At 46.8% G+C, this 25,580-nt stretch overlaps 2 protein-coding genes across 2 annotated transcripts; both read left to right on the top strand.

Moving 5' to 3' along the window:
* The first annotated feature begins 1,079 nt into the window (after window positions 1–1,079).
* On the top strand, window positions 1,080–2,794 carry LOC125516938 (7-deoxyloganetin glucosyltransferase-like). Its single transcript, XM_048682194.1, has 4 exons — window positions 1,080–1,371; window positions 1,464–1,497; window positions 1,687–1,972; window positions 2,054–2,794. The coding sequence occupies exons 1-4, from the start codon at window positions 1,080–1,082 to the stop codon at window positions 2,714–2,716; spliced, it is 1,275 nt and encodes a 424-aa protein (XP_048538151.1). The 3' UTR covers window positions 2,717–2,794.
* Window positions 2,795–3,402: 608 nt separating this feature from the next.
* On the top strand, window positions 3,403–18,678 carry LOC125516937 (7-deoxyloganetin glucosyltransferase-like). The gene is made up of 6 exons (XM_048682193.1): window positions 3,403–3,724; window positions 4,972–5,126; window positions 5,281–5,581; window positions 5,943–5,967; window positions 14,824–14,919; window positions 17,844–18,678. Exons 1-6 carry the CDS (start codon window positions 3,403–3,405, stop codon window positions 18,676–18,678), a joined length of 1,734 nt encoding a protein of 577 aa, XP_048538150.1.
* Window positions 18,679–25,580: the final 6,902 nt, after the last annotated feature.

The raw sequence follows: 25,580 nt of genomic DNA, 5'->3' as shown, positions 1-25,580 counted from the left end.
CTGGACCGTACGGGCCTGCATCCTGGCCCAACTAGAGATTGGGTTTCTAGTCGTATGCAGGCCGTGTCGGCCCAGTAGGCTGGCTGTTTTTGCTTTATTTCAAAAATAAAAAAAAAATCCTTACCAACCGGGACTAAAGGCCCCCCAAACCACGGCGCGCCTCGTGCCACGTGGTGGGCCTTTGGTCCCGGTTCGTGTTGAACCGGGACTAAAGGTCCACTTTTTAGTGCCGGTTTCAGATCCGATACTAAAGGTCCTTACGAACCGGTACTAAAAGTCGGTTTCTACTAGTGTCCTGAGCGGCGGCATGAGCTAGAGAGAGAACCTTGGCGAAAAGCTTAACAATCTGGTGAATTAGGCTGATCGGGTGGTAATCAAATTGCATAGAGGCGTTAGCTCACTTGGGGAGGAGCATGATGATATCTTCGTCGAGCTTTTGGAAAGCTCCGCCATTGTGTATTGATAATTAGATTTCGTGAAAATATCTTAGATATCAGTTCTAAGCTTCTTTTATCATTTTAACCTCCAGTCCTGTATAACTTATGAACTATAATTAGACATTGCTCACATTTTTGGAAAGTTGCACTTTTTAACACTAAGTTATGGATAAGTGCTTCAATTTTTTAAGACTAATAAGTAGTTTCTAAAGAGGAAAATTAAAGCTAATTAAGTTGTTACTACTCCCTCCGTTCCATAATGTAAGACGTTTTTTGACACTACACTAGTGTTAAAAAAAGTCATACATTATGGGACGGAGGGAGTACTTTTTTGCGGGAAGCATGTGCAACTTCCTACGATTTGGATTTGTCAAAGTTTCCGAGTTGGCAAAACTGAAGATAAAAATATGGCAGCGGAGCACGCATGCTAAATTTTTGCCATGATGCTAGGCTATCAACATCAGATACGGGCCCTTAATGAACAACGAAAATTGTCCACTAAGTACATGCAGCCAAGACGTCTCAATACCTGAGCTGTTGATGTCACATTCCTTATTCCTATCGATCAGGCCGTACCGGATCGCTGGCAACAAATTTGCTAGTGCTCTTGCTCGTCCAAAGCCAAATCCTATCCCTATATCCATGTCCAGAAACTTGATGCACAACCAACCAAATCAAGCACAAAAGGGTCGCCATTTCGGAGCAGGAACCAAACCGGCAGAAAACCAATGGAAGGAGCTCAATGATGCGGCCTCAACAGGGGACCACCCAGTCGTGACTTGCATCGTCTCGGACCTCACCATGTGTTTCGCCATGGATGCCGCCAAAGAGCTAGACGTCCCCTATGTTCAGCTTTGGACGGCCAGCACCGTTAGCTATCTCGGATTCCGTTATTTCCGTCTCCTCATCGACCGTGGCATCGTCCCACTTCAAGGTGCACACATGTCTTTCGAAGTTTGGACACTGTACAACTTTTTGGTTACCACTTGCTATGAAATTCGTAAACAAAAATTGTCATTTTGGTAGATACTGTTTCGGTCAAAGTATTTCAGCCATCACCGTACGTAGTACACACAGACTCAAATACTTATTTAAATATTTTGGTCGATTTCAATTAAATGCATGTGAAACTTTTTGTGCTTATTAGGCCGAAATAAACAACATTCACTGATTTCTGCCAGGGATGAAATATTTTTGAAAGTGAAATTCAAAACCATGTACACAGTATATACATTGTGCAAAACACCAGCTGTATTCTCCTCCCCATTTATGGCTTTGCGTACATATGGACTGCAGATGAGAAACAGCTTACGGATGGATACCTTGACACCCCACTGGAGGATCTACCGGGGCTGAGGAACATGAGGCTCAGGGACTTCCTGAGCTTCATCATGAACCCAGATGACTACATGGTAGTGTATGCCATCCAAGTAACCGAGAGTGCGGCCGGGGCTTCCGCCGTAATCGTCAACAGCTTTGACGACTTCGAGGGCGAGGCGGTGGGGGCCATGGAAGCGCTCCTTGGCGGACCCAAGGTCTACACGATCGGCCCGCTCAATCTGCTAGCCCCGTGCTCGACAGGCACCATCGGTAGCCTCAGCCTGTGGAAGGAGCAGGAGGAGTGCCTGCAATGGCTCCACGGCAAGGAGCCCGCCTCCTTCGTCTACGTAAACTTTGGAAGCATCACGGTCATGACCAAGGAGCAGCTCCTGGAGTTCACGTGGGGGCTGGCGAATAGCGGCAGGCAGTTCATGTGGATCATCCGGCATGATCTCGCCAGGGGCGACGCGGCGGTGCTTCCTCCCGAGTTCATGGCAGAGAAGGCAGGCCGTGGGTTCATGGCGTCCTGGTGCCCGCAGCAGGAGGTGCTGAACCACCCGGCTATAGGCGTGTTTTTGACACATAGCGGGTGGAACTCGACAATGGATAGCATGTGCGGCGGCGTGCCAGTCATCAGTTGGCCCTTCTTCTCGGACCAGCTTACCAACTGTCGGTACCAATGCAATGAGTGGGGCGTCGGCATGGAGATCGACCGCAACGTCCAGCGCAACGCCGCCACAGGCCTTATCACAGAACTCATGCAGGGTGAGAGTGGAAAGAAGATGAGGAAGAGGGCAGAGGAATGGCGGGAGAAGGCAATCTTGGCGGCCAGGCCAGGCGGTTCGTCTCACCGCAATTTCAAAGAGCTCCTCTGTGATGTACTTCTGCGGTTCTGCCTAAGAAATAGTTCAGATCTTTCCATGTATAGTTTTTTAAAGGACTTCCTTGGACGACTGTGATGTACTGTACCTCTTATTAGTGACGTTTTACTTGCAAACTACCACTATTTGACTGTGATGTAGACATCAAGATATGTATACTAGTACATTAGAGACATGAGAATAGTATTTACAGCAAGGAACTAATGATACGAAATTGGAGACAACAGTTATACCACGGCCGTCTTTAACCAAGCTTACCTCGAGTCCCTAACAAATGACTGGCACTAACACAATAGACTCGGTACAATTTTCAGACGGCTGAGGAGTCAAAGCGGTTTAGCACGAGATGCAACGAATCGTCTTCCATACCATGGAGGCCAAAATGCTTCTTTTCATAGAACCGTAATAACTTGTCGTCAGACTGAATGCACAGGATGAAGGGATGGACTTCATTTATGAAGGTCCATACATGTTGAAGTATCTGACCATGGACTTTTACAACACGTGAGGTACTTATTTTTGTGAACACAATGCAGACACAGACGCTCGTACACTTACCCCTAGTAACGCATGCACGCACATCCTATCCCTAGAGCATCTGTGAAAGACTGAGCCGACACATCATTTTAGGATTGACATTCGTAGGGCACACCTTGTGGGATGGCATACCTTGAACATGTGTATTAGATCGCAGCGATGGCAAATTACTGCTATGTTCTGATGTGACGAGGGCGTAGCAACTTCGGTGGTGCTGCGTGGCTGCAATGGAGAGCTCGCCAGTGCTGCCTCCCGGCGCTTCAATGCAGAGCCCAACGCCGCTGCAATATAGCACTTGCCGGCGCTCCCGGCGCTGCAATGGAGCGCTCACCGGAAGTCTCGCAGCTGCGATGCATCTCGCCGGAGCTGTAATGGAGCGCTCGCCGGCGCTCCCTCCTGGCGCTGCAATGGAGAGCTCACCGGTGCTGCAATGGAGTGTTCATCCAAAGTCTCAGAACTGCGATGAATATCGCCGGAGCTGCAATGGAGTGCTCGTCAGCGCTCCCTCCCAGCGCTGCAATGGAGAGCTCACCACCGCTGCAATGGAGCGTTTGCCGGAAGTCTTGGGGCTGTGATGCATCTCGCCGGAGCTGCAATGGAGAGCTCGCCGGCGTTCCCAATGCTGCAAGGAGCGCTCACCGGAGGTCTCGGAGCTGTGATGTAGCTCATTGGCGCTGCAATGGAGAGCAAGCCGGCGGTGTCCCGGTGTTGAGTTGAAACGCTAGGTGGCATTCTTCCTAGGAGGTGGGCGCGTGCTTCTGGAGAGAGCGATGTAGGATCCCACAAGTTGGCAGGCTGGCTTCCCTCTAAAGCTGAACCTCGCCATAGAGAGTACTAGAATAAATCTAGATTTATGTTGTGCAATACAAAGTAGCAATAGGGGTAAGGATATGAAGTCATGCAAACACCATGCCGATGAAGTCATGCAAACACCATGCCTTTAGTACCATGTAGATCCAAAACAGTCTTAGGATTAGTAGGCCTCAATTAGGCCAACTCCAGTGCGCGACTCCATCCCGTCCGGTGCGTTTGTTTGGGGTAGAATGGATGAATAGCGTGGTCTAACCCTCGGCCTCAAACGGACAAATGTCTGGATTTCGTCCATTTTCAACCCATTCCCAGCCCAAACTTGCGTCGCGTTTGGGGTAAAACAGACATCGCGCGGATGAGCTGGACGGATGCCCTTGTCCTCCCCGTGGCCCGCATGTCGGGGACACTAGCACCCCATTCGCCTCCAACGCCTCCACCCGCTCTCCCCTGCCCAGCCCGCCGCCGGCGCCACCAGTACTCTCCGTCTGCCTCCTCACTGCTCACCCCCAGCTGCCCATACAAAACCACGTGTCGACATGGCCGCTACCATGCCAGCGCTTTCGTAGGAGTTTTGACCGTCACTTGGAGGAGATTTTGCCGTCGCCGTCGTAGCCGGTGCCAGAGGGGATATAACCGCCGGTGACGGATATGGACCACGACAGCATCCGTCGGGTGCTTTAGAGCGGCCAGTAGCCGGCCGCCAACCACCCCTTCTGCATCGAGGTGATCATCGCGGCCTCTTTGCCACCACGACCGCAAGGTGTTTGACACTTTGCCCACAAAGGTATGGACAGTGGAGATGAATTTTTCTTCCACCACATCATTTTTCTTTCACGACATCATAGATTTTATGCACTGAGAGTGGAAGAACTGTCCATTTGCTTGGCAGGGCCAGTACAAGGGCCATGTTAAAGCGTGCAATGTCATATTAGAAGCGGTGGCTTCGCAAGGTCTTTGGATATGGCGTTCTTTCTTTGGCATGACAGGTTCTCATAATGATATCAGCGTGCTGCAACGTTCTCCAGTTTTCGCAAGGCTTGCAGAAAGCCACTCCCCACCTGTCAACTTTGAGATCAACGGCCACCAGTACAACAAGGGATACTACCTAGCTGATGGTATATATCCTCAGTGGTCAACTTTTGTGAAGACAATCTCAAACCCCCAAGGTAAGAAGAGACAGATATTTGCCCAAATGCAAGAAGAGTGCTAGAAAAGATGTGGAACGTGCCTTTTGTGTGCTTCAATCCCGATGGGGTATTGTTCGAAACCTGCACTGACATGGGATGATGTTGCAGCAGCCGTCCGATGATGTTGATGATGATGTCACGCAGGATATCCCGTCGCTTTGCAAGTTCACCTCGGAGACTTGCCTCGGCCCCTTCCGCCGCCTCCTCACCAAGCTCAATGATGCGGCCTCCATAGGGGACCACCCAATCGTGACTTGCATCGTCTCGGACCTCACCATGTGTTTCGCCATGGATGCTGCCAAAGAGCTAGACGTCCCCTATGTTCAGCTTTGGACGGCCAACACCGTTAGCTATCTCGGATTCCGTTATTTCCGTCTCCTCATTGACCGTGGCATCGTCCCACTTCAAGGTACACATATGTCTTTCGAAGTTTGAACACTGTACAACTTTTTGGTTACCACTTGCTATGAAATTCGTAAAAAGAAATTGTCATTTTGGTAGATACTGTTTTGGTCAAAGTATTTCAGCCATCACCGTACGTGGTACACACAGACTCAAATACTTATTTAAATATTTGGTTCGATTTCAATTAAATGCATGTGAAACTTTTGGTGCTTATCAGGCTAAAATAAACAAAATTCACTGATTTCTGCCAGGGATGAAATATTTTTGAAAGTGAAATTCAAAACAATGTACACAGTACATACATTGTGCAAAACACCAGCTGTATTCTCCTCCCCATTATGGCTTTGCGTATATATGGACTGCAGATGAGAAACAGCTTACGGATGGATACCTTGACACCGAGTAAATTACATAGAAGTACCATAATTGGAGCATTGGAAGCAGATTGGTACCAAGATTGGTAATTTTTACGTGTCAGTATCAAGATTGGGGCGAGCCGTTGCAAAAAAGACTAAAAGTGCGTTTTATACGTATTGACAGAAAAGCTGACCGGTTGGGCCCGCCCGTCAGGCGCCACGCTGGCCAGTGCGCGCGTGCCCGCGCGCTGACTGCGCGCTGACTAGGATGAGGCCGGCTCGCACCGTTTAGGTCTCGCTGGTGCGACCGAGCCAGACCCCGACCCCGCTCTGCCCTCGCACCCTCGCCGCCGGCTGCCTCCCCCTCGCCGGCGGCTGCCTCCCCGCCCGCCCCGCCGCCCGCCACAGCACGCCGTCGTAGCCTAGGATCGAAGTGCTTAGGCACTGTCACCTCCCCCGCGGTCGCTCCTCCCTCGCGCCCTCCTCTCCCCCCCGACTGTTGTGCCTCCCTAGGCGACGATGGCCTCGGCGACTCCGGCAGGCGGCGATGGCCGGGGCGATGTGAGCGGCGGCGACCTCCCCCGCTTAGGCCTCGATGGCAGTGGCGGCTACTCCAGCTCGGAGTATAGTAGCGAGGACGAAGATTTTGCAGAGCCGGCGTTGTCGATGGAGCAGAGGCTGCAATTGGCGCGAATTTGGGTGGCCAACCCTAGCACCGCCCATCACTGGACTCATGGCTTCGGTGGTGTTCTGTAAGTGGTCAACTGTTGCATTCTTGCTCACTGAAATTGGGGATTAGGGTTAGGTTTCTACTGCATGCATGTTTAGCACTCTAATAGCTAGTCCTAACTAGAGCAGAGAAGTATAGTGGATTACATTGTTATTTGTTAGTCCAAATTGTCAAAGCAGCATTATGTGTTACCTAACTGGAGCAGAGCAGAGCATCATTAGTGGCTTACATTGTTATTTCTTAGTCCTAACTAGAGCAGAGCACCATTAGACTAGAGCAGAGCAGAGAAGCATAGTGGATTAAATGAGTCCTAACTAGAGCAGAGCAGCATTAGTGGACAATTCTGTTAACTACTTATATGAAAATACAAAACATCAGTTTGCTGTGAGTTAAGTACTCTGTAATTATGGTTGCATTGAGATAGTTGTTTACATTGTTCGATTTTGTAGTAATTGTTTAGTTTATTCATATTGCAAGGCTAAATTAAACAAAGCTTTGTTTATATGTTAGCCTATCTGTTAAGCAAAATTGTTTATTAACCAATTTTGTCTGTTATTTCATTTTGCAGTTTGTATGATGACATTTTGGATGTTAGGTTCCATTTTGATGCTTCAGAAATGTTTGAGCTGAAGCTCTGCAGTTCATATGTGACATACATGAATATGATTGCAGTGATGGAAACCCAAGGATTTAGTGAATATGATCTGTTGTTTCACATTGAGAATCCAGATTTAGAGGAGAAAGGATTGGAGATGGTAGAGAGTAATGCTGAGTTGCAACTAGTAAAGAGGCAGGTTGAGGAGTGTATGGTTTTAAATTTGTTAGTGAGAGCATGTCCACCTCCTTGCAGCCAGTTTGAGAGGCAAGATTTATCCACTGTTCCACCTCCTTGCAGCCAGTTTGAGAGGCAAGAATTATCCACTATTCCATCTCCTTGCAGCCAGTTTGAGAGGCAAGAATTATCCACTATTGTGTATGAAGAGCCTGTGTTATATGATCTCAGTGAGCCACCCATCTATGCTGTTGATGAAGAAGGAGTTGCCTTTGAAAGTCAGAGTAGCAGCTTCAGTGTAGCTCATGGTACTGGTGTTTGCACACAAGAGAGCAAGAATGTAAAAGGAAAACTGAAAGCTGTGTTGGAAATAGAATAAGAAGAGGGATATGATGGCAGTGGTGGTTCTGATTATGAAGGTGAAGATGACAGTGATGTAAACCCTTTTTATATGGGTGATGCTGGTGATATAGAGATGGAGGAGGGAAAGAAACAGAGAGAGTATGATGAAATAGAAGAGGAAGAAACAGATGATGAAGAATCTGAGGTGGAAGAAGTGGTGCATTATGAGGGTGACACAGAGGTTGAGGAACCTTTCCAAATGGATGAAGATGAGAAAGTTGTTTCACATGATGAAGAAACTGTAATTGTACAGGAAGAGAAGAAGAAGAAGAAACAAAAGCTTCCAGTTAGGAAAGGGCCTACAACAAGGACACATTCAAGTGTAGTTCAAGAGGAGGAACCTGATTCCAAACCTTCATCTGATGAAGAAGAGAAAGGATTGTTGAAGGAGGCTGATGATGATGGTTATGAGCCATTGTCATTTGTACTGCCAAAGAAAAGGAAGAGCAGGGCAAAGCAGAGGCCTCCTAGAAAATGGTACAATGAGAAGATGGAGGCACCACATGAGCAATTATGTCTAAAGATGTGTTTCTTGGATCAACATCAATTCAGAGAGGCTTTGTTGAACTTACACATCACTCAAGGCAGAAACTTCAGATATCATAGGAACTCAGATCAAAGAATAATTGTAGAATGCAACCGAAAACATTGCAACTTCTTTATGGTGGCAGCAGTTATAAAAGGTGAAACTACTTTTGTAATTAAGAAGATGAGAATTAAGCACACTTGCCCTATTAGTACAGAGACAACAAGGGTAAGTGCCAAGTGGCTTGCACAGAAGTATGAGTCACTGTTCAGATCTGATCTAACAACTGGCATTCAGACTTTGATTGATGCCTACATGGAGAAGTATGGTGTGGATGTGCCCAAGTCAATGGCATATAGGGCAAAGAACCTAGCTATTGATGCTGTGCTAGGAGACCACAAGAAGCAATACCCTAGGTTGAAAGACTATGCTCAGACAGTGATGGATACAAACCCTGGGAGTAGAGTAGTTGTCACTACTGTAACTCCAACACCGAATGCAAAAATCCCCCATCCAGGTCCAAGATTTCATGCTATGTTCCATTGCATCAATGGAGCAAGGGAGGGGTTTCTCAAGGGGTGCAGACCATTCATTGGTTAGTTTGTTCACCTTGTGCATTAGTTACATATTGTTTCATCTTGAAATGCATTTGAATGTTCTAAATATTGAATTTTCTTGCTCATTTAGGTGTTGATGGGTGCTTCATTAAGTTAACTACTTGTGCTCAACTACTTGCTGCCACTGGTAGAGATGGCAACAACAATATATACCCACTAGCATTTGGTATTGTTGGCCAAGAGGACAAAGCTAATTGGTGTTGGTTTCTACACCAACTCAAAATCTGCCTAGGAGGAGAAGAGGGACAGTTTGGTCCATATACAATAATGTCAGATAGGCAAAGGGTATGTGCTTGCATCTTATGTCCTTGTTCCTATAAGGTTGTTTTGTGCTAGATATTAGCTTAGCTAGTTTAATTGTGTGTCCCAGGGCCTACTATATGCAGTGAATGTTGTCTTTCCTAAGTGCAACCAAAGGTTCTGCCTTAGGCATATCTATGCAAACTTCCAAACTACTAGGTTCAGGGGGGAAGATATGAAGAAGTGTATGGATAATGCTGCCTATGCATATAGTGAACACAAATTTAACATTGCAATGAATGACCTTAGAGCTGAATTTAAGGAAGCTTGGGAGTGGCTTTGTCAAATACCCAAGAAAACATGGGCAAGGCATGCATTTGACACAAACTCCAAGACTGACGTTGTAGTCAACAATTTGTCTGAGGTGTTCAACAAGTATGTCCTAGATGTTAGGAAGAAACCAATTAGGACAATGTGTGATGAAATAAAGGATAAGCAGATGATGAGGTGGCATAGGAATAGGGAGAGTGCAAAGATAGTAAGATGGGACATAACACCCCATTATAGTGAGAAGCTAGAGGTTGAGAAGGAGAGGGCCAAATATTGCAAACCAATTCAAACTGGTGTGGACTTGTGGCAAGTTACAAGTGGGCAGCAAACCCATGCTGTTAACTTGCAAGTGCACACATGTGGGTGCAGAAAATGGGACCTCAGTGGCATCCCATGTAACCATGCCATCTTAGCAATAAACAAGGGCAAAAGAAACCAGAGGATTATGTCAGCAAGTTCTTTAAGAAAGAATTTTATGTGGCAGCTTATGAACCAATGATCTATCCAGTTCCTGGTGAGCATGACCAGACAAGGACCCCTGGTCCTGACATTGACCCACCTGCATTTAAAGTGAAGAGAGGAAGAAAGAAAGAGAAAAGGATCAAGGGGAAATTTGAAGATCCAAAGCCTAAGAACACATCCAGAATGGGGACTATAACATGTGGCAATTGTGGACTACAAGGACATAGGTACACTAGCTGCATGAAGCAGTTGAAGCCTGAGCTGGCTTTGAGGAAGAACAAACATGTGGTAATCCTATTATAAGTAGTAACATGTTTTCCTTCTTGTACACTCCATTTTTTTAAGTACTAACTCATTTTCCTTCTTGTTTATGCAAGCCTCTTGCAAGGAATCCCAATGTTGGTGCTGCTGCTACTACATCAGCAGCAAGAACTTCTCAACCAGCTCCTACAACAACACCAACAGCTGGAACAGGACGTGCTGGGAGAGGTGCTGGGACATGAGCTGGGATAGGAGCTGGTAGAGGTGCTGGGAGAGGTGCTGCAGCTGCAGGTGCTGGGAGAGGTGCTGGGAGAGGGAGAGGTACATTCTCTGCCCCAAGGCAATCTGGTCCATCCGCATCTACTGCTGGGACAGGTGCTGGTGTTACACATAGTGGATGGAGGAGGTACTTCTATGCAAGTGGCAACTAGATACTTCATGTGTGTGTTCTTGCATCCTATGATACAATGGTGATCTTGCTTTGATGATGTACTTTAAGAATCAATGCCATGTATGGCTTTTGTTCATGTGGATGCATATTATTGAATATCTTCATGTGATATGTTGATGAGTACTCAATATATTATTGGATATATTGCTGGAGTTATTGATATTTTGGAGTTATTGATGAGTACTCATTATATTGGATATCTTCATAGTGTGTATGTTCTTTTTATGATTCATCTGTTGATGAGTACTCAAAATGGAGTTATTGATATGCTGGATATATTAATGGAGTTATTGATATGTTGTGTATGCTGAAAATGTTCTTTATATGATTGATATGTTGATCCTATTGATATGTTGTATAAAGCGATCATTTTGGGTTTTGATGGCTCGGGGTCGACGAAACCACCTAAAGCCATCATTTTGGGTTTTGATGGCTTGGGGTCGACGGAACCACCTAAAGCCTTCAACTAGGGTCTAGGGTGGCTTGGGGTCGACGAAACCACCTAAAGCCATCAACTAGGGTCTAGGCTGGCTCGGGGTCGACAGAACCACCTAAAGCCATCATTTTGGGTTTTGGTGGCTCGGGGTGGACGGAACCACCTAAAGCCATCAACTAGGGTCTAGGGTGGCTCGGGGTCGACGAAACCACCTAAAGCCATCATTTTGGGTTTTGGTGGCTCGGGGTCGACGGAACCACCTAAAGCCATCAACTAGGGTCTAGGGTGACTCGGGGTCGACGAAACCACCCAAAGCCGTCAACTAGGGCCTACGGTGGCTCGGGGTCGACGAAACCACCTAAACCGATCATTTTGGGTTTTTGTGGCTCGGGGTCGACGGAACCACCTAAAGCCATCAACTAGGGTCTACGGTGGCTCGGGGTCGACGAAACCACCTAAAGCCATCAACTAGGGTCTACGGTGGCTCGGGGTCGACGAAACCACCTAAAGCGATCATTTTGGGTTTTTGTGGCTCGGGGTCGACGGAACCACCTAAAGCCATCAACTAGGGTCTAGGGTGGCTCGGGGTCGACGGAACCACCTAAAGCCATCAACTAGGGTCTACGGTGGCTCGGGGTCGACGGAACCACCTAAAGCCATCAACTAGGGTCTAGGGTGGCTCGGGATCGACGAAACCACCTAAAGCCATCAACTAGGGTCTACGGTGGCTCGGGGTCGATGAAACCACCTAAAGCGATCATTTTGGGTTTTTGTGGCTCGGGGTCGACGGAACCACCTAAAGCCATCAACTAGGGTCTAGGGTGGCTCGGGGTCGACGAAACCACCTAAAGCTATCAACTAGGATCTACAGTGGCTCGGGGTCGACGAAACCACCTAAAGCCATCAACTAGGGTCTACGGTGGCGCGGGGTCGACGAAACCACCTAAAGCGATCAATTTGGATTTTTGTGGCTCGGGGTCGACGGAACCACCTAAAGCCATCAACTAGGGTCTAGGGTGGCTCGAGGTCGACGAAACCACCTAAAGCCATCAACTAGGGTCTAGGGTGGTTCGGGGTCGACAAAACCACCTAAAGCCATCAACTAAGGTCTACGGTGGCTCGGGGTCGACGAAACCACCTAAAGCATCACTGTACCATAACAAACTATTCCTTTTGCAAATGCATTTAAGCATTTAAGAATCACTCTGACATATGTAACTATATGCATTTAAGAAGCATTTAACCATCAGAATAACATAAGCATCAGTATGTAAACATTTTCAGTCTAACATAAGCATCACTGGAGTTCACATTACATAGTGGAGTTCAAATGCACAATCCATCCTTTTCTCACAAAAGGATGAATAGCATATTACTAGGTAGATAAACAGCCAGAGTTCACAATTAGTACTAGAACCATACATTACACAACCATAATTCTAAGTTACTAGGTCATTGCACAACCATCCTTCCCAAAAGGTCCACAATGCCCACTAATCTCAATTCATCTTGTTTAGTTCTCCAAGATGGCCTGGATCCCCTTGATCTTCTGCTTCAGCTTCTCCTCTGCCTTCATGAGCTCAGTTATCTTAAACTCTTGCATCTGCTTCTCTTCATTATGGTTTTCCTTGAGCTTCAGCAGATCAGCAACCTGGAACTTCAACTCTAGCTTCTCTTGGGTGAGCTTCTCCTCAAACTTTGTGAACTCTGCATTCTTCAACTCCAAATTCATCCTAGCCTCACTCAGCAATTCCTTCTCTTTCATATTCTTCAACTTGAGGTTTTGGATGGCAATTGCTTGAGCACTTGTCAGGTTGCACAGGATTTCATACTTCTGTTGAAGCTTCTCTGTAGCTGCATCTTTCTTTGCCATTTATGCATTCTTACGAGCCACCAATTCAGCTCTGCATTCGTGCTGATATGTGACAGCTGACTGCAGATAACTAAAATCCACAACCCTATCCTGCTGAAAGTCCACAAGTTGATGCACATCTTTCACTAACTTGTCATAATCTGCATCCAGCTTCTTCTTTTCTTCTGTCAAATGGTGAATAGTTAAAGCACTTTGAAGATTATCATTCACCCTAGCAGACTTGCTCTCTTCAACCATTGACCAAAGCTTCAGCAATGCATTCTCCATTGTTGGGGGCCACTGCTCATCAACCCACTGAACAAACCCACAATTCTGACCTTCCTGGAAAAATAACAAGGCAAAATTTAGTACAATACAACTACTATGAGTAGTAAGCAACAGTTAGTTCATGCCAGTAGCTAATGTTGGTACTGACCAACACTGAATTTGCACAGCCATGTGCTAAGCAAGAGGGTGATCAGTATATAATTAGCAGAGTAACACTCCATTCAACTTTGCATAATAACCAACTTACAATTGGCCATTAATATAATGGAATCCTACAATCTGCACTACCACTCTAGCAGTGAACTACTTTGCCATATATCACTAACAAATGGAACATAGAAATCACTGAATGAAGAGTTATCAAACCAGACTACATTAGCCTAGCTAAATACACTACATTAGCCTACAGGAACAAACTAGCTAATGACAGTACCTACTGTCAGCAGTAAGCAACAGTTACTTATTAAGAGTCACACATCAGCTAATGGAGGGGCTAATGTGAGTACTAAGCAACATTGCATACAAGCATAAATAAATAGCATGTGCACACAACAGAGCATTCATGTGCACACAACAGAGCATGCTTGAGCCTATATTTAGCCTAAATGCACTCCACTGACCATAATATTCACCATTCCTACAATGAGCACTACAGTATGGCATATATGACTAACAAAATTACCATACACATAACTGAATCACAATTGGCAAACAAGACTCTGTCACTTCCAATGAACATATCCTGTGCATAATCAATAAGGCAAGAAAAATACCGGCTCTGCACATGCTAAGAACCTTCTCCCAGTCATTGTTCCTTCAAATGCAACAAGCCTCTCTGATGGCTTCCCATGCTTCTCGCACAACACTATCAGATCTAGCTCAAGACCCTTGTAATCCGGGTCCTCAAGAGAGAAAGGCACCTACCCAAGCAAAATCCAAGTTAGCATCATGTGTAGAGGACGAGGACAAAGCAAATCAAACGAAATCCTCACATCAAAGACCACCTACACAGAAAAATCCCCAAAATTTTCTAAACCTAGCCCTAACCCTAGCTCCAATGGAGTAACTGACCTAGTTGAGCCCATCGGTGGAGATTTCCGAGTGCATGTACGGGAGGCTTGAGCTGTCGTCGCTGCTCTCGTCTTCAAAAACCATGGCTGCGGCAGCTTCGTGTGGCGGCCGGCGGGGGGGGGGGCGCAGGCGGCGGCGAGGCTGGGAGAAGGAAGAAGAACGCAGAGCAGAGCGGGGGGAGTGAGCGGGGTGTGGCTCGACCGCACCAGCCGCGCCCTAAACGGCTTGACCCGGGCTCGTCCGAGTCAGCGCGCGGGCACGCGCGCACTGGCCAGCATGGCGCCTGACGGGCGGGCCCAACCGGTCAGCTTTTCTGTCAATACATATAAAACGCAGTTTTAGTCTTTTTTGCAACGGCTCGCCCCAATCTTGATACTGACACGTAAAAATTACTAATCTTGGTACCAATCTACTTCCAATGCCTCAATTGTGGTACTTCTATGTAATTTACTCCTTGACACCCCACTGGAGGATCTACCGGGGCTGAGGAACATGAGGCTCAGGGACTTCCCGAGCTTCATCATGAACCCAGATGACTACATGGTGGTGTATGCCATCAAAGTAACCGAGAGTGCTGCCAGGGCTTCCGCTGTAATTGTCAACAGCTTTGACGACCTCGAGGGCGAGGTGGTGGAGGCCATGGAAGCGCTCCTGTTAAAATAAATCCGAGGCATACCATCGATCTATCGAGTACCAAGCAATCACACCAGCACGACACCGAGGTTTGTTAACGAGGTTCACCATCATGGCTACATCCGCGGGGCATGACTACGGGCGCTCCTCCCCATGACACCGTCCCAATACCACACCCCGGCCGCCAGGGTGCCGGCACACGCCGCCGGCTCCCCCGCGTGCCCGTGCTATTATGTTGGCATAGGTTACATCGTGTGTCTACCCCCGGTATATATGAGAGGTCTAGGATACAACTGTCCTATTAGGACACAACTCCTACCCTGTCTACACACAGTCCAAAACTAAGTCCAATTGTAACCTCTCTTGTACAATAATATTCGACACAACTCTAACAAACTCCACCTTGGTGAATATTCTTCACCACCTTGAATTCATCCATGCGTCGAACCTCCATGTACATTGGATTTGAGATACGCCATGAACACCGCTGCTACTTTCAGACTCCATGTGACTCCACCTGCAACTGTACTCCCTTCTCGTCTTCTTCACGGTCAACACTCAAGCAAAATTAAGTTCCTAATTACTCTACTTTGTGCTCCCAACTTCCAGAGTATCTGTTCAACGCCATCACACACCAACCACTGTCTGCGTGAAAATGAACAACCCACATATTGGACACCACATATAAGAGTTACCTGAACTCAAAGTTACTGCTCTTTCTTGACCGTCTGTCTGAAACTTGAAGGAATTTCACCGTCGCCTTGTGTCACCCTGAGTCAAATTCGCAGTTGTCTCACCCTTTTTTTCCCGGTTAGTCTTTGACATGTCCCACAGCTATAGCACTCCACCTCCTTCTGTCTTGTCATCCGCACTTTCCCATGTGCACCGAGCACCACAAAATATACGACCATATACTCTCTCAGCTTTTGACAATTTCAGACTCTCCGCTGCTTTCTCAGATTCTCCATGGTCAACTCATGTCCATCTTCCGGCACCGATAGACCCAGTCACCAACTTGAATCTGGTACTCGTCAACACTGCTTTAGCACCCCCTGCACAATTTGTCTGACCACATGTCTGGCCATCAGTGCCTTGGCATGTCGCTGTGTCCCGTGCTTACCGCACGCCTCGCCGCTATCACCGCGTCGAGCCTCTGCTGTCCTGGTCGAGTCTCCCGGGTAGCTAGCCCACACTGCCTCAACCCCCACTACAGAGAACCATCGATCATCACCGACCGATGCCGAGTATCACGCCTCCATGAGACCACTGGTACCTAGTCTGATCCACGTGTCTCTCGTTGTCCCGCTGAAATAGGCTTCGACTCTCCGAATTCTTACGCCGTAGCCCCTCCATCGGCACAGAGTGAAGTCTTCCGCCAGACTCCAGCTCCACCTTCAACATGACTCCATGGTGGTTATACGTGCCACCCCCGCGCCCTGTTGACTTCAATCTCTCATGTGTACACAACCTTGAATCAACCCTGCGCCATAGTCTGTCGAAGCCACACAAGCCCTCAGGCCTGCACCACATGTGTCCACGTCCCAGAAGTCGGTCATCATCAACATCACGCTCCTTTGTTGTCATCGTCGAAATCACCGCCGTCTTTTGCTTTGACCAACATCCATGTCGATCCGTCAGACAATCCAGTCCGACCCAGCCGAAACTATCCGACTGCAACCATACTCCACCCTGCGTCGTGTCCATCCGCACATCTCCATGCATTGCTTAACGCCCTGTGTATGCATGATCTTACCACGACGCACTCCAAACTCCTCCAAGCCTTATATGAACGTCGCCAACCAGTCAACCTCCTGGTACAACCCCGTGTGCAATTAGCAATGCATCAAAAAATTGCTTCCCTGAGAGCTCCCGTGGCTGCACCATGTACGTGTGCCTCCACAACTCCCAATGCTCTTTTCCTTTGTCTTATTGCTGCTCATGCCACGTCAATACCATATCTGCAGATTGTCTTTTCTTTTAACAAATCTGTAGCACCGCTTTCCTGCTAAGCGTTACCCTGCCTGGCATTCAATCGAACGTAATGCACCTCCAGCTTCCATGCTAGCCTGGCCCATCCAGCACACAACCTCCACGCGTTGCCTTGCCCATCCAGCATACAGCTTCCACGCTTGCCTGTCACGCTGCTGCCAATCACGTGCGGACTCGATCTGATCAATTGATCCGCCGCTGCTGCCGCACGCTAGGTACTCCGTTGGCTGCTCCCGTGCATCACCAAATTCGATCTCGCCGAGCACTTCGCTATGTCGCCGCCTGCCAATCCGACTGCTTCTCGAAGAACTACAACAGTCGTGCACTCTTTGATCGCCTCCTCCTGGTTGCAACTCGTCAACGCTGACTCGCCGACTTCTTCCGCTCCCACGACTGCGATTACTCTGTACACAACTTTGTCGATACGTTCATCCTCCTCCAGATCAATCTGCGGTCTCCTCGAACCTTGCTCATGATACCACTTATTAGAATAAATTCGAGGCATACCGTCGATCTATCGAGGACCAAGCAATCACACCAGCACGACACCGAGATTTGTTAATGAGGTTTATCATCATGGCTACATCCCCGGGGTATGACTACGGGCACTCCTCCCCATGACACCGTCTCAATACCGCACCCCGGCCTCCCGGGCACCGGCTCCCCCGCGTGCCCGTACTATTATGTTGGCATAGGTTACAACGTGTGTTTACCCCCACTATATAAGGGAGGCCTAGGATACAAGTGTTCTACTAGGACACGACTCCATATCCTATCTAAAGACAATACAACTGTCTCCTGCTCCTTGGCAGACCCAGATGAGGAACATGAGGCTCAGGGACTTCCTGAGCTTCATCATGAACCCAGATGACTACATGGTAGTGTATGCCATCCAAGTAACCGAGAGTGCGGCCGGGGCTTCCGCCGTAATCGTCAACAGCTTTGACGACTTCGAGGGCGAGGCGGTGGGGGCCATGGAAGCGCTCCTTGGCGGACCCAAGGTCTACACGATCGGCCCGCTCAATCTGCTAGCCCCGTGCTCGACAGGCACCATCGGTAGCCTCAGCCTGTGGAAGGAGCAGGAGGAGTGCATGCAATGGCTCCACGACAAGGAGCCCGCCTCCGTCGTCTACGTAAACTTTGGAAGCATCATGGTCATGACCAAGGAGCAGCTCCAGGAGTTCGCGTGGGGGCTTGCGAATAGCGGCAGGCAGTTCATGTGGATCATCCAGCGTGATCTCGTCAGGGGCGACGCGGCGGTGCTTCCTCCTGAGTTCCTGGCAGAGACGGCAGGCCGCGGGTTCATGGCGTCCTGGTGCCCGCAGCAGGAGGTGCTGAACCATCCGGCTGTAGGCGTGTTTTTGACACACAACGGCTGGAACTCGACAATGGATAGCATGTGCGGCGGTGTGCCAGTCATCAGTTGGCCCTTCTTCTCGGACCAGCTTACCAACTGTCGGTATCAATGCAACGAGTGGGGCGTCGGCATGGAGATCGATAACAACGTCCAGCGCAACGCCGTCACAGGCCTTATCACAGAACTCATGCAGGGTGAGAGTGGAAAGAAAATGAGGAAGAGGGCCGAGGAATGGCGGGAGAAGGCAATCTTGGCGGCCAAGCCCCGTGGTTCGTCTCACCGCAATTTCAAAGAGCTCCTCTGCGATGTACTTTTGCCTAAGAAATAGGACAGATCTTTCCATGTACATTTTTGTAAAGGACTTCCTTGGACGACTGTGATGTAATGTACCTCCTACCAGTGACGTTTTATTCGCAAACTGCGACTATTTGACTGTGATGTAGACATGTACTAGTATGTTAGATACGAAGTTGAAGATAACAGTAGAACTAATGATACGAAGTTGGAGACAACAGTTACTCCACGGCCGTTTTTAACAAAACCCACCCTATAAGTCCGTAAGAAATGACTGACACTAACACAATAGACTCGGTACAATTCAACCACTAATCACACATGGAACAGGAGGTCAGGGCGTTAAGTTACACACAAAATTCACCCCAATCTGGTGTCTGCTCCATTTACCAGGAAAGTGTAAAAACACGCAAGAACTAGATTAAACGCAGGAACCATATATATACACTGCCCATTCAATATCACGACCAGAGCACCATTACCTCACATATTAACAAAACGGTTCCCCTTTTTCACTTCATTCACTTATTGACTTACTTCTTAGTTGCTAGGAGTTTGATACTTAGGGCATCTCCAAGGTGGACCCGTAAACCTCTCGCAACCATCCAGATCGGGCTGTCCAGACCGCCAAAGCCATCCAACGCCAAGCTGTATCGGTCCATGGAGCGGTCCAGATGCGATTTCACCCGCAAACCGGAGACAAGAGTGGTGAAGGTTTGTGGGAGTCCGGACCGCTTCCAAGCCTGCTTCTGACCGCCCGGGTCCACAAAAAAACTCCTCCCTGCCCCTCCGCATTGAAGACGGCTTAGGGCTGACGCGACCTCTCACTGCCTCTGCCATTGGAGAGGTGTGCCGGCCGAGGGTGCCGCCCATTGCATGCCCGGCTGAACATGTCTCCTCGCCGTATTCATACACCACCATTAACGCCGTGTGGAAGCCGATAAATCTACTCTGGCCACACGTCCGTTCATGAGCGGGCCAGCATTAAACACAACGCCGGTCGAGATCCTACCGTCCGCCCTCTATTTAAACGAGAGCAGACGTCGGGCAAAAAGCACACCCCTCCGCTGCTCCCCAATCTCCTCCTTCACCACTCTTTCGATGGCTTCCGAAGAGCAGTTCTCCGGCATACAAGCCGGTTGGGTGGCCCGCCGAGCCAACCGGATACGAGCGAGGCAGGTCGCTGCTTCACCTCCCGTGCCTCACCCGACAGAGCAAGTTGCCGCCCCAAGCTGCCGCGCGGTTCAACAACTCGCCGCTCCAGGCCCACTCGATGAGGAGTGGCCAGTTGCTCGATACCAGCATGGCGAGGAGCACGGTGGCACGGGCGTCATCCCTGCCGTCGACGACCACGCCTCCCACGTCTGCGGCTGTGCCTCCTGTTCTTGCGACCACGCCTCTCGTGCATGCGAACGCGCCTCCCGTGCCCGCGACTGTGCCATGGAGGCAGAGGCAGAAGCCGGGTGCGCGGAGAGCGACGAGTCAGTGGTCGTCGCCTCCACCATAACCGAAGAGAAGTAGAACACAGGAGTCCGCCACCACTTGGGTTCCACGAAGTCCATCGCCTAGGCGACCCGGTGTACACAGCTGGTGCCTTGCCCAGTTCTTCTCTTTCGAGGACCTCCGTCGATCCCACATGGGCTTCACGGAAGTGGATCGGCCGCCTTCCCCTCCCGCCGAAGCATCAGCCGGGGGTTCCACTCCGATGAGTGGCGGGGAAGTGAGCCGTCCACTACAAGAAATATGTCAACTAGTGACCTTCTGTCAGTGACCCTGGAAGAATTGTTGATAGATCTACGACCATTTGAGACCAATTGGTCAAAAGCTGCTCGGGGGGCTCCAAACCCTCAACTATATCGACCATTTTCGCCATAAAGGTCGTAATTTCCATATACGAAATGGTCATAAAGCAGACAACACTGATCCGCTGCCTTATTTCTAGCTGATCACGACCAATATAGATGGTCATAACCTTGTAAGTTGTGGTGGATTGCTATGACTAGGCGCCACCTCATCAGTTTTGCCCATGTGTCATGTCCATGTGTCAATTTTTACCCTAGGTTGTGAAGCAACCTATATTTCTGTCATTCCCAAAATTCCCAAAAAATGGGCATTCTTTACTATCCAAATCATTGCCTCATGACAATATTCAACTCCATTTTCCTGGTAAATCTTCCTCGGCAAATTTCCAAAGTTTTTGTTCAACTCGACTGTTGTGAAGGAAGTACTAGCTAGGCATATCCTAATGAGCTGAATTTTTGCCACATTTTCTATATTCCCAAATCATTGCTCTCCACAAAATTTAAGCCCCATCTAAAAATACATGTGAGTGTGGCTTCAACATTCATATTTTTGTCCAGTGTGGTATGTTGCAAAACAAGTGACACCTAGGCTCCTCCATTTGAGCTGCAAATTTTACAAGATAGTGTCCTTAGTAGATGATCATCCTTGGCCAAAACTCAGGCCCATTGGCCATGTGCATTTCCCGTACCACTAATCAAACACTTGGGGTGATAATTCATGTTTGAGCATTGTTCGGTCTCCTCGCGAGATTCTTTTGTTGTTATTTTCTTCCAAGCATCTACCTGGGGAGTGCCAAAACTACTAGACATGCCTAGGCTTCCCAGAACGCATGGCAACACCACGGTCACGCGGTGACCACGCGGCGAGCATGTGAGTCTACACGCTTTGGAGTTGGGGCCCTGGGCCACCGTCCAAACCTCAACGTATCACCACCAAACCATGTATTTATGCTTAAATAGATACTTATGTACCTAGAAATGATTTTTGGAAAAAATAAAGAGCAAACTATAAGGCAACTGCAGTTCAAATTTGACCCGCTTCCTACTGAATCGGCGGAAATTTGTCTTTTTCACCAGAGGTGGATAATTTTTTTACACCCAACCATTTTCAATTGTGCATTAAACATGGCCTAGTATTTTATGAAATTGATTTGGTTCGTTTTTGCAACAATTATTTGGTAGTTCCTTCACAAAAAAACTCATTTCGCCCACTCGAAAAATGGAAAATGATTTTTCCGTGCAAAGAAAATGAAAACTCCCTTAGTCAACATTGTTTGTAATTCCAAGATGCACCCTTGTGCACAATATGAGATCATTTGAACAAACTATGCCATGAATGTGGCCGTAAGATTGATCATTTGGCTTGAAAGCCATGAATCTTCACGCATGATAGCTCATTTCCAAAAACACTTTTTAAAAATAATTGCCGTATTACAAGTTAATTATTTTTCCTGGAAACTTGGTCACATATGATGACACAATGCGAAGGTTTTCCAATTTTTTAATTTTTTTAATTTTTTATGCCCGTTTCAAAATGCGGTCAAAACGGCGGGCTTGACCGTTCCTAGCTAGTGGTTGAATCTTGGAAATTTTTTGATGTTTCTCTGATTGAATAGATACTTATGTACCTAGAAATGATTTTTGTAAAAAATAAATAGCAAACTATGAGGCAGCTACAGTTCAAATTTGACCCACTTCCTACTAAATCGGCGGAAATTTGTCTTTTTCACCAGAGATGGATCAAAGCTTTTGAAACCCAACCATTTTTTCAATTATGCATTAAATATGGCCTAGTATTTTAGAAAATTTATTTGGTCCAATTTTGCATCAAATATATGGTAGGTCCTTCACAAAAAAAACTCATTTCGGGCACTCGAAAAATGGAAAATGAATCTTCCGTGCAAAGAAAATGAAAACTTCCTTAGGCAACATTGTTTGGAATTCTAAGATGCACCCTTGTGCACAATACGAGATCATTTGAACAAACTATGGCATGAATGTGGCCATAAGATTGATCATTTGGCTTGAAAGCCATGAATCTTCATGCATGATAGTTCATTTCTGAGAACACTTTTTAAAAATAATTGCCGTATTACAAGTTTATTATTTTTCCTGGAAACTTGGTCACATATAATGACGCAATGCGAAGGTTTTCCAATTTTCTGTTTTTTTGAATTTTTTATGCCCGTTTCAAAATGCGGTAAAAACGGCGGGCTTGACCGTTCCTAGCTAGTGGTTGAATCTTGGAAAAAAATTGATGTTTCTCTGATTAAATAGATACTTGTGTACCTAAAAATGATTTTTTGGAAAAAAATAAAGAGCAAACTAGGAGACAACCGCGGTCCAAATTTGACCCGCTTCCAACTAAATCGGTAAAAAATTGTCTTTTTCACGAGAGGTGGATAAAAGCTTGTGACACAAAACCATTTGGTCAGTTGTGCCTTAAATATGGCCTAGTATTTTAGAAAATTGATTTGGTCCAATTTTACAACAATTATTTGGTAGGTTCTTTACAAAAAAACTCATTTTGGGCACTCGAAAAATGGAAAATGATTTTTTCTTCCAAAGGAAATGAAAACTTCCTTAGGCAACAATGTTTGCCATTCCAATACGCACCCTTTTGCACAATATGAGATCATTTGAACAAACTATTCCATGAATGTGGCCATAAGATTGATCATTTCGCTCGAAAGCCATTGATCTCCACACATGATAGCTCGTTTCTGAGAATACTTTTTTAAAATAATTATCGTATTACAAGTTTAATATTTTTCCTGTTAACTTGGCCACATACAATGATACAATGCAAAGATTTTCCAATTTTTATTTTTTTTAATTTTTTATGCCCGTTTCAAAATGCGGTCAAAACGGCGGGCTTGACCGTTCCTAGCTAGTGGTTGAATATTGGAAATTTTTTGGTCTTTCTCTGATTAAATAGATACTTTTTACCTATAAATGAATTTGAGAAAAATAAAGAGCAAACTATGAGGCAACTGCAGTTCAAATTTGACCCGCTTCCTACTAAATCGGCGGAAATTTGTCTTTTTCACGAGAGGTGGATCGAAACTTTTGACACCCAATGATGACCCACAAGTATAGGGGGTCTATCATAGTCCTTTCGATAAGTAAGAGTGTCGAACCCAACGAGGAGCAGAAGGAAATGATAAGCGGTTTCCAGCAAGGTATTCTCTGCAAGTACTGAAATACGTGGTAACAAATAGTTTTGTGATAAGATAATTTGTAACGAGCAACAAGTAACAAAAGTAAATAAGGTGCAACAAGGTGGCCCAATCCTTTTTGTAGCAAAGGACAAGCCTGGACAAACTCTTATATGATGTAAAGCGCTCCTGAGGACACATGGGAATATCGTCAAGCTAGTTTTCATCACGTTCATATGATTCGCGTTCGGTACTTTGATAATTTGGTATGTGGGTGGACCGGTGCTTGGGTACTGCCCTTACTTGGACAAGCATCCCACTTATGATTAACCTCTATTGCAAGCATCCGCAACTAAAACAAAAGTATTAAGGTAAACCTAACCGTAGCATGAAACATATGGATCCAAATCAGCCCCTTACAAAGCAACGCATAAACTAGGGTTTAAGCTTCTATCACTCTAGCAACCCATATTCTACTTATTACTTCCCAATGCCTTCCTCTAGGCCCAAATAATGGTGAAGTGTCATGTAGTTGACGTTCACATAACACCACTAGAGGAGAGACAACATACATCTCATCAAAATATCGAACGTTACCAAATTCACATGACTACTAATAGTAAGGCTTATCCCATGTCCTCAGGAACAAAAGTAACTACTCACAAAGCATAAACATGTTCATAATCATAGGGGTATTAATATGCATATAGGATCTGAACATATGATCTTCCACCAATTGAACCAACTAGCATCAACTACAAGGAGTAATTAACACTACTAGCAACCTACTAGCACCAATCCCGGACTTGGAGACAAGAATTGGATACAAGAGATGAACTAGGGTTTTGAGATGAGATGGTGTTGATGAAGATGTTGATGGAGATTGCCCTCTCCCGATGAGAGGAGCGTATGTGATGATGATGGCGATGATTTCCCCCTCCGGGAGGGAAGTTTCCCCGGCAGAACAGCTACGCCAGAGCCCTAGATTGGTTCTGCCAAGGTTCCGCCTCGTGGCGGCGGAGTTTCGTCCGAGAAGATGGCTTATGATTTTTTTCCATCGAAAGACTCCATATAGCAGAAGATGGCCACCGGAGGGCCACCAGGGGGCCCATGAGGTAGGGGGGCGCGCCCTGGGGGGTAGGGCGCGCCCCCACCCTCGTGGGCAGGGTGTGGCCCCCTGGTGAAGTTCTTGCTCTCAGTATTTTTTATATATTTGGAAAACATCTTCCGTGAAGTTTCAGTAATTTTGGAGCTGTGCAGAATAGGTCTCTAATATTTGCTCCTTTTCCAGCACAGAATAGGCATAAGTATTGTGACATAATTTGTAATAATAGCCCATAATGCAATAAATATTGATATAAAAGCATGATGCAAAATGGACGTATCAAGTCCCCCAAGCTTAGACCTCGCTTGTCCTCAAGCGAAAAGCCGAAATCGAAAAATATGTCCACATGTTTAGAGATAGAGGTGTCGATAAAAATAAAATACGGACATGAGGGCATCATGATCATTCTTAGAACAGCAACTTATATAATTCTTGTCATATAATCTCTAATGCTAGAGTAATAATTCAATCACAATATCAAGTATAAATCTTAAACTTCATTGAAAACTAACAAACTATAATCTCAGTCATTGAAGCAATCGCAATTTATCATAACATAGGAAAGATTCAATGTATAAGAGCTTTTCAGCAAGTCCACATACTCAACTATCATATAATATTTCACAATTGCTGACACTCACGCAATACTTACGGGTATGGAGTTTTAATCGGACACAGAGAAAGATAGGGTGAGGGAGTCCTGGATTAGGGGGTCTCCGGACAGCCGGACTATCTCTATTGGCCGGACTGTTAGACTATGAAGATACAGGATTGAAGACTTTGTCTCGTGTCCGGATAGGACTCTACTTGGCGTGGAAGGCAAGCTAGGCAATACGGATATGGATATCTCCTCCTTTGTAACCAACCTTGT

Source organism: Triticum urartu, chromosome 6, assembly GCF_003073215.2.
Source record: "Triticum urartu cultivar G1812 chromosome 6, Tu2.1, whole genome shotgun sequence".
NCBI classification, from domain to species: Eukaryota; Viridiplantae; Streptophyta; class Magnoliopsida; order Poales; family Poaceae; genus Triticum; species Triticum urartu.
This window is presented reverse-complemented; position numbering and strand designations above follow the sequence as displayed.